General features: G+C 55.4%; 1 protein-coding gene across 3 annotated transcripts in view; it reads left to right on the top strand.

The window, feature by feature from the left end:
• Positions 1-13,277, top strand: part of GAS2L1 (growth arrest specific 2 like 1) — a 41,617-nt gene extending 28,340 nt beyond the window's left edge. For all 3 annotated transcript variants that reach the window (XM_054006776.1, XM_054006774.1, XM_054006775.1), the window contains 3 exons: positions 1,414-1,510; positions 2,191-2,623; positions 10,808-13,277. In XM_054006776.1, coding sequence (XP_053862751.1) covers positions 1,414-1,510; positions 2,191-2,623; positions 10,808-12,467 — 2,190 coding nt within the window. In that variant the 3' untranslated portion in view covers positions 12,468-13,277. The remainder of the gene's footprint in view (positions 1-1,413; positions 1,511-2,190; positions 2,624-10,807) is intronic.
• The last annotated feature ends 528 nt before the right edge of the window (positions 13,278-13,805 follow it).

Here is a 13,805-nt window from a genome sequence, read left to right as displayed (position 1 = left end):
AGAGAGAGAAGTGACTGCCCAAGGTCATACAAGAACTCAGTGGTGGAGACCTGGGAATCGAAGACAGATCTGCTGAGTCCTAGTTTGGTGCCTTAACCACACGACCGCCTTGCTGTAGGTGGCCCTAGGTCCTGTTGCTACAAAGTAAACGTAAACGCAAGTCTCCATAGCTATGTATGGGAAGGACTAAGAAGCGAAGTCTAGTGGTGAGAGCTCAGGACTGGGAGCGAGAACCTATGGAGTTCTGTGCCAGAGCTGGGATTTGAAAACCTCTGTGGCTTTGAGCAAGTCACTTGCTCAACTTCTCACCTCATACCTCAATTTCCCCATCTGTAGAACAAGCTACTGCTTGGTCTAGTGAATGGATGGGGGGAGCGCCAAGCAGGGCGACTGGACTCTCCACACCCTGTAGAACAGTCAGTCGCAAACAGTCCTGCTGACAGCTCAGCTGGAGCCACGACCAGTAACGGACGGTCATATCCCAACAGGACGGGGATTTCAAGTGGGGAATGCATGGCAGGAAGTGAACGCTTGAGCCAAGCAGTTTCCTCTTCATCCTGAAAAAGACCAGGGGAGGATAGGTGTAGTAACACCACCGTGATCAGGGACCTTTTTAATCAGGCGTTATTAAACGAGAGCTTTACTCTCCAGCCAGGCTAGGTTTTGGTAGCTCTAACAACCTGTGGCTGTGAGCTCATCCTATTTCACAAGCTAAACAGGGTTGGGCCTGGTCAGCATGTGGATGGGTGACCTTGAAGGGAAATGCAGATGCTGCTAGAAATGGTGCTGAGGCGTCAGCATTGAACGAATGGCCCGTTATGGTGCTAGGGGTGCCAAGAGGCAGTGCAGTCTGCAGGACTCAGGAGGTCCTAGGTTCTAGTCCCAACTCTGCTACTCTTTCACTGTGTGGCTTTTGGCAAGTGAGGGAAACTGAGGCCCCTCTGTAAAAAGGGGACGGTAATAGTGCTGTGAGGTAGGCAGGTATAATTTAGGGTTAATTAGTTAAATGATTATAAAGTGCTTTGAACATAAAACACTATAGAAATAATCACTGTAGTGCCCCAGCTAAATTCTAGCTTTAGTCGTTGCATTCTACCTCCCTACATTCCTGCTCAGCTTTAATTGGATACAGAATTCTTTTGCACTTCCTGTCCTGAAGTGTTATGTTTGGTTGCTATGTGCTGCCAGGTTACACCCCAGAAGTGCCTGCATATGCAGTGGATGTAATGGTTCCTCTAAAGTCCGATTGGTGAAATCCCGTGTGTCACATAGTAATGCTGTCAGCAGTGAGTTAGCGCCACTGCAGGCCTGCTCAGAGAGAGGGAGCCGTGTTGCTCAGAGACAGGCGTGGGTGTGCCAGGTGACTGAGCCACAATGACCCTGACGGGCGTTGTTTCTTTGGTGCCCTGCCAGGTGCTGAGAAGCCACGTGATGGTGCGAGTAGGTGGCGGATGGGATACCCTGGAGCACTACCTGGACAAGCACGATCCCTGCCGATGCGCATCCCTCTGTGAGTGTGTGGGGAGAGGACTCGTCCCTTCCAGCAAGTTACCAGAGGGGCTGGGGCCAGAGAGACTCCCCTGCCCCATACTCACTGTGCATGCCAGTCACTTTCACTCCTTTCCCAGGGAACCTCATTTGTGGATGAGTTTTCTTGGGACACTGCAGCAGACCCCTCTACCGCCCCGGTCCCTTCGGCTGGTTACTGCTCCTTGCACCTTGCTCCTCCAAGCCTACAGAGGCAAGCCTGGCTGGCCCATGCTGGCCTGAGAGGAGAGGACCTTGCAGTGCTGCAATAGCGACCCCTTGTGGCTGAACGTTGGCCCCCATGGCAGAGGCTCTGGCCCCACCAGTAGCATGAGGTCCTTCCCAGGACTAGTTCCCTTTCATGCTCCCACTGTTCTCTGGGATCAGGGCTGTCTCTGGCCAAATCCTGCTACATGCACAGCTCTCCTCATCCGCTGGTGGCATCCATTGGGCACTTGCAGCGCTGGAGGATCGAGCAGGACGAGGTGATAGGGAGGCAGCAGGAAGGCCCAGCGGGGAAGGGAACGGCTGCCTGTTAGCAGACGTCCCAAGGGAGGGTCATGGGAAATGTGAAGGGCCCATTGATCCCGGCCAGGCCCCCGTGAAGCTCTGCTGCAGTGTCTTCCCTAAGCCAACATGCTGATGACTGTGTTCCCTCTGCAGCGCATCGTCTAATGCAGACACGTGCCCTGGGCTTCTCCCCGCAGAAGATGGCATCTCCTGGCAGCTTCTCTCCCAGCCCCCGAGCTGCCAGCCCCAGCTCCCAGCGCCCCTTGGAAGGCATGAACCCCTACCGGCCAACGGAGACCCTCCGCACGGGGGATAAGCGGCTCTCAGCTGGTGGGGACTTGACCCAGGCCAAGATGGACCGGTTCGGCCATCCGGCCAGGGGGGCAGGAGATCTGTCTGTCCAATCGGACTCCTCAAGGCAGATCCCCAATGTGACATCACACGGCAGGCAGGAGAAGCTGGAAGGGCTCCCCCCAAGGGCTGGCACAGTCCCCTCATCTAGCCAGAGCTCCTCCGGTCCCTCGAGGAGCTCCACACCACTGGCTCACCGTGACTTATCTGAGCCGCGAGCTTCAACCACTCTCAGGTAGCATGTGCCAGCGATGCCAAGTAGGCACCGCGCCCTCCACCCATCTCTGCATCCTCAGGCCACCTGACTTGGCAAAACTTAGGGGATCTGGGAGAGAGGGCTCTAGGTGTGTTCATACCTAGGGAATGGAACAGGGAAATGCCTGGTAGGGAGGTGGGCAAGGCGCAGGTTATGTCCCCAGAGCACAAACATGGCTAGGGATCTTCTCTCCCCCCGTGCAATAGAGCCAGGATTCACCCCCTGCCTTGGGGGGCAGGGAGACCCACACATGGCATGTCCTGGGACAGGGCACTCCCCAGCTCCTGAAGGTAATAGAGTGCCACCCCCGTGTGCTGCGGGCAGACTCATACTCCCTATCTCTGTGCTCTGAGAATCCCCTGCACTGTCCTGGGGCAACTGACCAACCCTGGAGCATCAGGGGGCCTCGCTCCCAGGCTGTCCCTGGGGTGTGTCTGGGCCCCAGCCTGGCACTTTCAGGGGAGGAGAGGTGCAGCATCTCCAGTCCTTTGGGCACATTTTGCTGCCAGCCCCGGAGGAGGGGCTGGTGGGGGGCGGTGACATGGTGGCTGCCCAGCCACCCTGATATCCTTGGGAAGATAGTGTAGGTAGGGCTGGGGTGGTTACTGGGGGAAGGGGGACTCCAGGCTTCTTGTGGGTGGGCTGGCAGGAGGGCGTCTGTGTCAGGAAAACCAGCCCCCCACCCCCACCCCCAGTTCTGGTGGTGGCTGTCACGTCCTGCCCCTCCCAGAGGAAGAGGCGCTCCCTCCCCACCCAGCAGGCAGGGGCCTGCTCAGCCAACCAGCCACTGACTCACTCCCTGGGAGCCGCTGCAGGATGGGGGAGGCGAGCAGCTGCCGGCCGCCATGGCAACCACTTCCCAAACGATAACAACTTCTCTAGGCCAAGGCCAAGCGCTCCCCGTGGGCACCTCCCAGCCCAGGGCTGGCTGCTGGGGAAGGGAGGGGCCGTTGGCCTCTTGAAAGCAATGTCCTCTGACCCCGTGAGTCTGGGTTCTTGGCGTGACTCCATGGGATCCTGAGGCAAGGCAGAGACGCCTAGACCCAGATTCAAACCTTCCCCTGGATGTTCGGAGCTGGGTGTTGAAGCTCCCCTGGGTGCGTTCTCTCCTCTAGCCCCCCCACGTGGCCAGCAGGAGCTGCCTGCCCCCCTTTGCTGCCCTGAGCATCGTTCTCTGCTCCCCTTTTGAGCAATGAGATGCCCCCTAAACTCAGCTCTCTGCTGAACCAGGGTCACCCCCCTGCGCCCTCCACTGTCAGGAGCTGGCAACTGCAGGCCACTTTGTCCCAAAGAGAATCCCAGGGGACTCTCCCACTGTGCCCTGCACTCTAGAGCAGCGGTTTTCAACCCAGTACTGCGCCACGGACTGGAAGGCACTGGGTCACAGCGGCTCTGGTCAGCACTGCCGACTGGGCCGTTAAAAGTCCTGTCACGGTGCTGCCCGGCTGAGGCAGGCTAGTCCCTATCTGTGTGGTCCCTGCGGGGGAGAGCCACGCAGAGCCGCTTGCACGCCTCCGTTTAGGAGCCAGACCTGCTGCTGGCCGCTTCCGGGGCACAGCGTGGTCTGTGGTGCCAGGACAGGCAGGCAGGCAGCCAGCCTGCCTTAGCACCCCCACTGTGCCGCTGACTGGGAGCTGCCACAGGTAAGCCCATGCCCCACCCCCAGGCCCCAATTCCCTACCCCAGTCCTGAGCCCCCCCAAACCCAGAGCCCCCTCCTGTACCCCAAAGCCCGCATCCCTGACCCCCTCCTGCACCCCAACCTCCTGCCACAGCCCAGAGCCCCCTCCTATACCCCCAGCCCCACCCCAGAACCCTGACCACCTCTTGCACCCCAGCCCAGAGCCCCCTCCCACACCCTGAACCCCTCATTCTCGGCCCCAGCCTGTAGCCCTCACCCCTGCACCCCAACCCTCTGCCCCAGCCCTGAGTCCCTCCCACACCCCAAACCCCTCATCCCCAGCTCCGGTGGGTCATGGGCATCAATAATTTTCTTCAACTGGGTCACCAGAAAAAAAGTTTGAAAACCACTGCTCTAGAGGACCTGCCATCCCATCAGAGTTGGCACAAAGCCATGGTAGCGTGTCTTGGATTCCCAGGACATGGGGATAGTTGGACCAGGGGCCGAGTCCACCACCTCTGCGCGGCCCCCTCTCTTGTGAGGTTTGGGGTTTCTCTCCAAGGCCTAGTTCTGGGAGTCAGCATGTGAGGGGAGAATCTCGATTTCTCGCTTGACAGTAAAACCAAGTTTCTAGTCCCCCTAGTGGCAGAGAAGCTGAAAAACGTGACCCCTAACGGCTTAGCAGCAGAAGACAAAGGAAGAGCCCAGACACGTTCTCTCGGGCTCTGAAGTCTCATAATGCTAAATTTCCCAGTGGTCTGGGGCCTGGCTCCTCGTTCTGGAGTGCTGGGCTCTGGCTGCCCACTGGTGAATCCAGCCCCTGGGGCCATGGGACCCCCATGGCAGGGCTTCCACAATCCTGGGCCCACAGTGAGTTTATAGTGTCATGGCACCAAGTGCTCCTCCTCCCCACCAGCCAGGAGCTCCCTTGCATTGTAGATCTATTCTTAGTGCTTGTTATCAGCTTTGCTCAGGATCAGCCTGCTGGTGTGTGTGTGTGTGATATTTATCCAGCCATATAGTTACGCACAAATGATTCACCCATACCATGCAATCTGGGATGTTAGCGATCACTTCCGCCAAGGTATTTGTATTAAATAGCAGCTAGCCGAGAGGGGACTCCATCGAAGTAGGCATTCTTGAAATGTGTCTTCCAGTTTCTTGGTGCTAGAAACTTTCTCTAACTCAGAATGGGCAGAATTTTTTTTTTCTGGCTCAAAGGTGAACGTTTCTGGAAAGCTTGAGCACAGCTATTTTTGAAGGAGTTATTTGAGCGTGGGATAAAAATACTTCACGTGCCATTCAGAACTGTTGCAGTGGTGTGCCTCAAAAATAGCTGGAGCGAATGACTGAAAACTTGGCTTCTTTGGTAGCCTCCTTCAGGTTTACAAAGCAAGCCAGGTTTGGAGGAGGTGGATTAAGTCATAGCTCAACACCCACGAGCAAGAGCTTGAGTGTGGAATGTGATGAGTTGCTAACGTCTCCCCTTAGGGCAGGGAGTTTGTTTCTAACCAGAGGAAGGGTGATTAAGGTAGCAAAAGGCTTGTCATTAAATTAAGCATGGGTAGATGAACCTGAAAGCATTGCCAGGCACTCCAGTTAAAAGCTAGGAAACAAAGGGTAGGAATAAATGATCCATTTTCAGAATGGAGAGCGGTGTTCCCAGTGGCTTTTACTGGGCCCAGTCCTATTCAACATCTTCATAAATGATCTGCAAAAAGGGGTAAACAGTGAGGTGGCAAAGTTTGCAGATGATAAAAAATTACGCAGGATAGTTAAGTCCAAAAGAGACTGTGAAGAGTTACAAATGGATCTCACAAACTGGGTGACTTGGCAACAAAATGGCAGACAAAATTCAATGTTAAATGCAAAGTAATGCACATTGGGAAACGTAATCCCAACTATACATACAAAGTGATGGTGCCTAAATTAGCTGTTACCCATCAAGAGAGAGACCTTGGAGTCATTTGCAGTACTCTGGAAGCACTATGGCCTTGGCTACACTGGCGGACGGCAGCGCTGTGAATCCGCGAGTGTAGTTGCGCCGTCAGCGCTGCGAGCGAGTGTGCGGCGCTGCAGGTGCTGATTACACTGGTGCTTTACAGCGCTGCGCTCGGGGGGGGGGGGGGGGGGGGGGTTCACACCCCTGAGCGCAGCAAGTGCAGCGCTGTGAATTCCCAGTGTAGCCAAGGCCTGTGTTTCCAGAGTACTGCAAATTCATAAGAATCCTTCTCTCTGTGCCTGTATGATCCTAAACTGCAGAATGCTCATTCACCAGCTTCAGAAGACTTAATTATCTCCAATCATCAATAGGGCAGACACAACTGAATATGTAGCTGTCCTTAACGTGCATCAAGACAATACCAGGGAGAGGTGGCTGTATTTTAAAGAATCCTTATTGCAGTTGCAGGAACAAACCATCCCGATGTGTAGAAAGAATAGTAAATATGGCAGGTGACCAGCTTGGCTAAACAGTGAAATCCTTGCTGATCTTAAACGCAAAACAGAAGCTTACAAGAAGTGGAAGATTGGACAAATGACCAGGGAGGAGTATAAAAATATTGCTCAGGCATGCAGGAGTGAAATCAGGAAGGCCAAATCACACTTGGAGTTGCAGCTAGCAAGAGATGTTAAGAGTAACAAGAAGGGTTTCTTCAGGTATGTTAGCAACAAGAAGAAAGTCAAGGAAAGTGTGGGCCCCTTACTGAATGAGGGAGGCAACCTAGTGACCGAGGATGTGGAAAAAGCTAATGTACTCAATGCTTTTTTTGCCCCTGTCTTCACAAACAAGGTCAGCTCCCAGATTGCTGCACTGGGCAGCACAGTATGGGGAGAAGGTGACCAGCCCTCTGTGGAGAAAGTAGTGGTTCAGGACTATTTAGAAAAGCTGGACGAGCACGAGTCCATGGGGCCGGATATGCTGCATCCGAGGGTGCTAAAAGAGTTGGCAGATGTGATTGCAGAGCCACTGGCCGTTATCTTTGAAAACTCCTGGCGATTAGGGGAGGTCCCGGATGACAGAAAAAAGGCTAATCTAGTGCCCATCTTTAAAAAAGGGAAGGCGGAGGATCTGGTGAACTACAGGCCAGTCAGCCTCACCTCAGTGCCTGGAAAAATCATGGAGCAGGTCCTCAAGGAATCAATTCTGGAGCACGTAGAGGAAAGGAAAGTGATCAGGAACAGTCAGCATGGATTCACCAAGGGCAAGTCATGCCTGACTAACTTAATTGCCTTCTATGAGGAGATAACTGGGTCTGTGGATGAGGGGAAAGCAGTGGATATGTTATTCCTTGACTTTAGCAAAGCTTTTGATACGGTCTCCCACCGGCAAGTTAAAGAAGTGTGGGCTGGATGAATGGACTATAAGGTGGATAGACAGCTGGCTAGATCGTCGGGCTCAATGGGTAGTGATCAATGGCTCCATGTCTAGTTGGCAGCCATGTCAAGTGGAGTGCCCCAAGGGTCGGTCCGGGGGCCAGTTTTGTTCAATGTCTTCATTAATGATCAGGAGGATGGTGTGGAGTGCAATCTCAGCAAGTTTGCAGATGACACTAAACTGGGAGGATTGGTAGATACGCTGGAGGGTAGAGATAGGATACAGAGGGACCTAGACAAATTAGAGGATTGGGCCAAAAGAAACCTGATGCGGTTCAACAAGGACAAGTGCAGAGTCCTGCACTTAGTGCATGGGATTCTTCTGTCCTGCTACACACTAGGGACCGACTGGCTAGGTAGTAGTTCTGCAGAAAAGGACCTAGGGGTTACAGTCGACGAGAAGCTGGATATGAGTCAATAGTGTGCTCTTGTTGCCAAGAAGGCTAAAGGCATTTTGGGCTGTATAAGTAGGGGCATTGCCAGCAGATCGAGGGATGTGATCATTCCCCTCTATTTGACATTGGTGAGGCCTCATCTGGAGTACTGTGTCCAGTTTTGGGCCCCACGCTATAAGGAGGATGTGGAAAACCTGGAAAGAGTCCAGCGGAGGGCAACAAAAATGATTAGGGGTCTGGAGCACATGACTTATGAGGAGAGGCTGGGGGAACTGGGATTGATTAGTCTGCAGAAGAGAAGAATGAGGGGGGATTTGATAGCTGCTTTCAACTACCTGAAAGGGGATTCCAAAGAGGATGAATCTAGACTGTTCTCAGTGGTGGCAGATGACAGAACAAGGAGTAATGGTCTCAAGTTGCAGTGGGGGAGGTCTAGGTTGGATATTAGGAAAAACTTTTTCACTAGGAGGGTAGTGAAGCACTGGAATGGGTTACCTAGGGAGGTGGTGGAATCTCCTTCCTTAGAGGTTTTTAAGGTCAGGCTTGACAGAGCCCTGGCTGGGATGATTTAGTTGGGGATTGGTCCTGCATTCATACAGTGAGACAAAGTCTTTAAACTGGGATGTTAGTGAAGACAGCTTGTGATTGCAATGATTTTAATATACTGTAATTCATGCTAATGTAATGATGTAGTTTATAACAATTGAATAATTATTAAATAGTAAAGATACCAATGACAGACCCATTCAATAAGTAGAATATGAAAGAAGTGTATAAATATGCTGAAAATAGCCTCCCCCTGAAAGTGGCAGAGTGCCCCACCCCCCAACACACATACCTCTTCCAAAGCACCTGCCAGCAGAACCAAACGTCAGCGCCTGTAGATCTGTAGTTGTCCATGTGCAGGTTTTTCGCCTTCCTCTGCAGCGTGGGGCCTGGGTCACTTGCAGGTTTAAACTCGTGTCAATGGGGAATTCTCTGTCACTTTGAGTCTTTAAATCAGGATTTGAGGGTCTGTTACAGCAGTGGGTGGGTGGGGTTCTGTGGCCTGTGATGTGCAGGGATCAGACTACATGATCACGGTGGCCTTAAAGTCTATAAGTCTGTCTGGGGAGCAATGTGGTCCCATGGACAGGATGCTGGGCTGGGACTGGGTTCTACTCCTGGCTGTCACTGACCTGTGGGATGACCTTGGTTGAGTCATAGCCCCGCTCTGTGCCTCGGTTTCCCTTCTCACCGTTGTCTATTTGGATTGTAAGCTCTTTGGGGCAGGACCTGCCTCACGTAGGTGTTGGTACAGCACCTAGTGCAATGATCCTGATCTTGGTTGGGTGCTGATGGAACAGTAAAGTTTTAAAGCTGCTTAGAGGCATTTGTTAGTGACAAAAGCCCGAAACACCCCAAGCCTGCAGATGGAGGTTGTATGTCCTGCTAGTTGAACAGATCAGAAAGGGGCGGTGGGGGATTCAGCGTTAAGATGGAGGAACTGGAAGTCAGGAAAGCACAGTGGTGAAGGCTTTGCCCCAGGACGTTTAGCTGTGTTATGTTACATTATTTGTATTCCTGTGTTAAATCTGGTAGGAAATGAAATGTGCCCCATTTAACATAGCAGGGGAAAGCCTCAGGCTGGAATGTGGAGCACTTGATCTCTGCGTCCAGGCAAACTGGACAGAGGGGTCTGTAAGATGCGGCTGGTCCCAGTTGGGAGGGATCAGCGGAGAATGGGCTGTTGTTATTCCAGGGCCTGTCTGTCTCTCTCCTGAGAACGAAGTGCTCTGCAGGGGCAGTTTGGTAGCCCAGGAAGGAGAGGCTGGGCTCTGTGCTGCCAGCTTGGGAACTGGGGAGGGGAAAAGCTCCAGCAGATGTATCTGAAAAGCGGATTTTGCTGTGGAGGTGGAGGCTGCCCTCCAGTGGGCTGGATGGGGAATGGTGCCGCTATTTGCACTGGGAACATGAGGTGTTATCTGTGCTAAAGCGCTTACCCCGCTTGTTCAGCTTGTGTGAGCTGGGGCATGACGCAGCAGCAGCCTCCACGCCAGCTCTGTGGCCAGGCCCGATTCTGGTCTCAGGCCAACTCAAGCCCGGCCTGCTGCATTGCCTGCGAGCCGAGACTCCCACACGGAGAGTTTAGAGTGGGGAGGCCAACCTGAGCCTGAGAAGGAGCCAGAATTTACCAATGTACATTGCCAAAGAGCCACAGTAACACGTCAGCAACTCCCGCACCCCACTCCCAGAGCCTCCCCCTCTCCCCCATGGCATGCAGGAGGCTGGGGGGGGAATGGGGAGGAGCGAGGGCACGGCAGGCTCGGGGGGGGAAGGGGTGAGAAGGGGTGGAATGGGGGCAGGGCCTGTGGCAGAGCCAGGGGGTGAGCAGTGAGCACCCCCCGGCACACTGGAAAGTTGGCGCCTGTAGCTCCAGCCCCGGAGTCGGTGTCTAGACAAGGAGCCGCATGTTAACTTCTGAAGAGCCGCGTGCGGCTCCGGCGCCCCAGGTCTAGAGGGATGTTACAAGGGTTTAGTTTGGAGCTGGGGCCTGGGTCAGAGTGCCACATCCCAGCTGCGGGGAGGGGACGTTGTATCTCAGCCATGCAGGTGCCGTACCCCTCCTGAGGTGCCACCAGACCGGTGCTGGGGCCTGAACAGCTGCCCCGCCCTGGCAACCCATGCAGTGCAGCAGTGGCCCCTGATGGGCAGTAAAATGAATTGTCTCCAGCAGTCTCCCCCCTCCCTGGCCGCAGATGGTGCTGACGTCCTTTCCTTCTTGTCGTTCCAGGCTTCGAGACCAGCTGCCCCCCAGAGCCAGACGCCTCTCCGGAGACAGCGACTCCTCCACATCATCCACGCAGAGTGGCACCCTGGGCAGGAGGTGCGGCGAGGACGGTGCCTTGCGAACCGCGCACAGGAAGGAGGTGAGGAAGCACATGCCCGAGGGGGCCACCAAGAGTCAGCCTTCAAGCCGCAGCCAGTCACGGGAGCGTGGGGCCTTCTTGGGGCCGAGACCGTCGGTGGGGGCCAGAAAGGCCGAGTCAGAGGAGCGGAGCCGGCCTCGCCTGGTGAACGGGCCTGGCAGGCCCAGCCCCAGAGCGCGGAGCCAGGGGAGCGGTGGCGGGGAGCCAGTGCTGCTCATCAGCCGAGGAAAGGACGGGCAGCACTCCTGGGCACGGGCCAACGAGGTGAAGGAGAACAGCCTAAACTCTGGCCGAGCTACCCCCAGGACCAAGAGCCCAACTCGCGGGCACCTCCCTCGGGTGGGCTCCAGGAGCCCTGCCCCCAGCGGTCGCAGAGCATCCCTTCCTGCCAACAAACTGGCAGAGCCCTCGGTCCGGGCACCTCAGCAGATGCTGGGGTCTGTGAGGCAGTGGCAGGCGGGCGAGACTGAGCCAAGGGTCCCTGTGAGGGAGCGGCTCTCTGGGGAGACCCTCCAGGCCAGGCAGCTGTCTGAGAGCTTCAACCAGGAGCTGGAGGAGCTGGCACAGAGCTTCCGGACCCCTCTGCACCTGGACCCAAGCCAGGAGCAGCAGCTGTACCGGTGCCTGGAGGAAGAGTTCCTGGCCAACTCCCAGATGATCGAGCTGGCCGGGGATGATGGGGAGCCCCTGGGCTGCGCCCACGATCCGGGGCAGCTCCAGCAGACCACGCCAGACCCAGGGGCCATTGACTCTGCCTACTGCTCCTCCAGCTCCTCCTCCTCCTCGCTAAACTTCTTCAGCAAGCACGGCTTCCAGGCAGACTTTGGTGAGCGGTCCAAAGACGACCCCAAGAGGAACCCCGCCTCCCAGCGTCCATGGGCCTCCAATTGTAGCACAGGCCCCACTGAGCTCCAGAATGGCTCTGGCTGGGACTCCCAAATGGCCCTGGAGCCGGCCACATGCTGGAGGAAGCCGGCTCTCTCAAGTTCCTCGGATGAAAGTAACTACTACTCAGCCTTGAATGACGTCCAGGAGGTGGCTGAGGGAGTAGAAGTCTCAGGTCCGGGCATGGATGTGGCCTGGACCATCTTGGAGCTTGCGGACTCTGACACAGACTTGGGACCCTCGGCCCCAGATGAGCTGATAAAGACTGAGGAGGACTCCGTGGAGGGGCCTTTTGGTGAGACGTCCCTAGATGGAATGTCGGATGTACTCCAGACACAGGAGGTGGTGCTGAGGCAAAAGAAGTCCCCGAAGAAACCAGGCCGAGTGCCTTCCATCTACAAGCTGAAGCTGCGGCCCAAGGCCAAGCCACGTGTCGACACTCAGCCAGATAAGAAGCCCTCCAGGATACCCACGCCGCTCAGCTACAAGACGTCCAGCGCCTCACCAAAGGGGAGCCCTCCCAAGCGCCCAGCTGAGCACAAGCCCTGGAGAGCCTTTCACAGTGTTTTCTCCTCCTTCATGGAGCCACCGCAGGGCCAGATGGAGCCAAGAGGGCCAGACGAGGACGCCTGGGCGTGATGGGCTGGTAGCACGCGTACAAGATGGAGCATTCCCCACTGCTGCTCCCAGATCCCCATGTCCCGCGCCTGCTGCCTTGGATGTGCTGCTGTGGTGGCCCTGGCCTTGCTGCTGCTGCTGTGATGGGGTGGGCGGCCAGATGCCCCAGAGGTTTTTTTTTAATTTTATTTTTCAAGGTATCTCGGATAGAGCTTCCATTTGCAGGGCCAGAGCCGGGGCTCAGAGGAGGGCTGGTAAGCTGGGTGGCTTTGATTTAACTTGAGATCTTCGGGGGACGTTCCTGAGCCTTGGATTCCTGGGTGTCCTAGACCCTCCTTGGTTTCAGACCAGAATTGTTCTGGGGGTCTGGGATTGAACACCTTCAGATGTCCTCTGGGCCTTCTGACCCCCAAAGCGCTTTGATCTCCAGCTCAGGGCACCCCATCATTCTGCACTGAAACCCAAAAGGCTCGGTGGCCGTTCTTCAGGGCTGTGATTGCTGCGGGGGGAGAGCGTAGTGGATGGGGCACACCTCCTCTGAGAGTAGCAGAGAGGGACCGAGCTGCACAGCAGTGTCTCCGAGGGGAAGGCAGTGGAGTTGGACTTTATTTTTAGTTATGTTTTTTTTTTATTGACTCTGGGTTTGGGGTGGGCAGCTGGAGGAAGGGTTAGCGAATCGTATTGCACATCTTTTCGGCAGCACCTGCCGGCCTCCAGTAAGCTGGGGCTCCCAGCATTAATTGACCCTGATGTACTGTATGTTTGTTAATAACATCTGTATTTATAGATAATATATTGAGTGTCCGTGTACATATAAATACTCTGCATAGACTGCTGCTTCCCTCGATGTCTGGCCTCAACCCTAGGAACGTAGAGCTGGACAATAAAAATAATGAACCAAACCCCCTGTCCTGTCTGGCCTGCTTCGTATATTGCCAGGGTGGGGGCAGGGCGCCAGAAGACCTGTCCCTAGGTCAACCCCAAAGGTGTAATCTAGGCAGGCTTTGGCCATGTCCCAAATCTACCCCTCCCCCCAGCTCTGCGCCCTCCCCATCAAACTGTCCTGGCATCAGTGCCATGGGGGGAGGGAGCTGGAAGCTTTGGGGAACATCCCCCATGTCATTCCTCCATCCCCTCCAGGTGCTGTTCCACCTTCTCCTCCTCCCCGGGGCCGTGTCCCTGCTGGGGGGAGCAGCAATAGAGCTGGCTGCTCCCCGTGCTCAGAGCGACGAGCTCGGCTGGCCCGAGGGGAGAGCTCCAGCGACGGAGCAGGGAGGGGGATTTACGTGCTGGGATCGAGGCCGGCATCTCAGGAGCATCCTGCCTGAGGTGGGCCAATTGCCCAGCATGTCGCAAGCG

Source organism: Malaclemys terrapin, chromosome 16 (assembly GCF_027887155.1).
Source record: "Malaclemys terrapin pileata isolate rMalTer1 chromosome 16, rMalTer1.hap1, whole genome shotgun sequence".
In the NCBI taxonomy this organism is placed as follows: domain Eukaryota; kingdom Metazoa; phylum Chordata; order Testudines; family Emydidae; genus Malaclemys; species Malaclemys terrapin.
The sequence above is the reverse complement of the archived record's forward strand: the minus strand, read 5'-3'. Positions and strand labels throughout refer to the sequence as shown.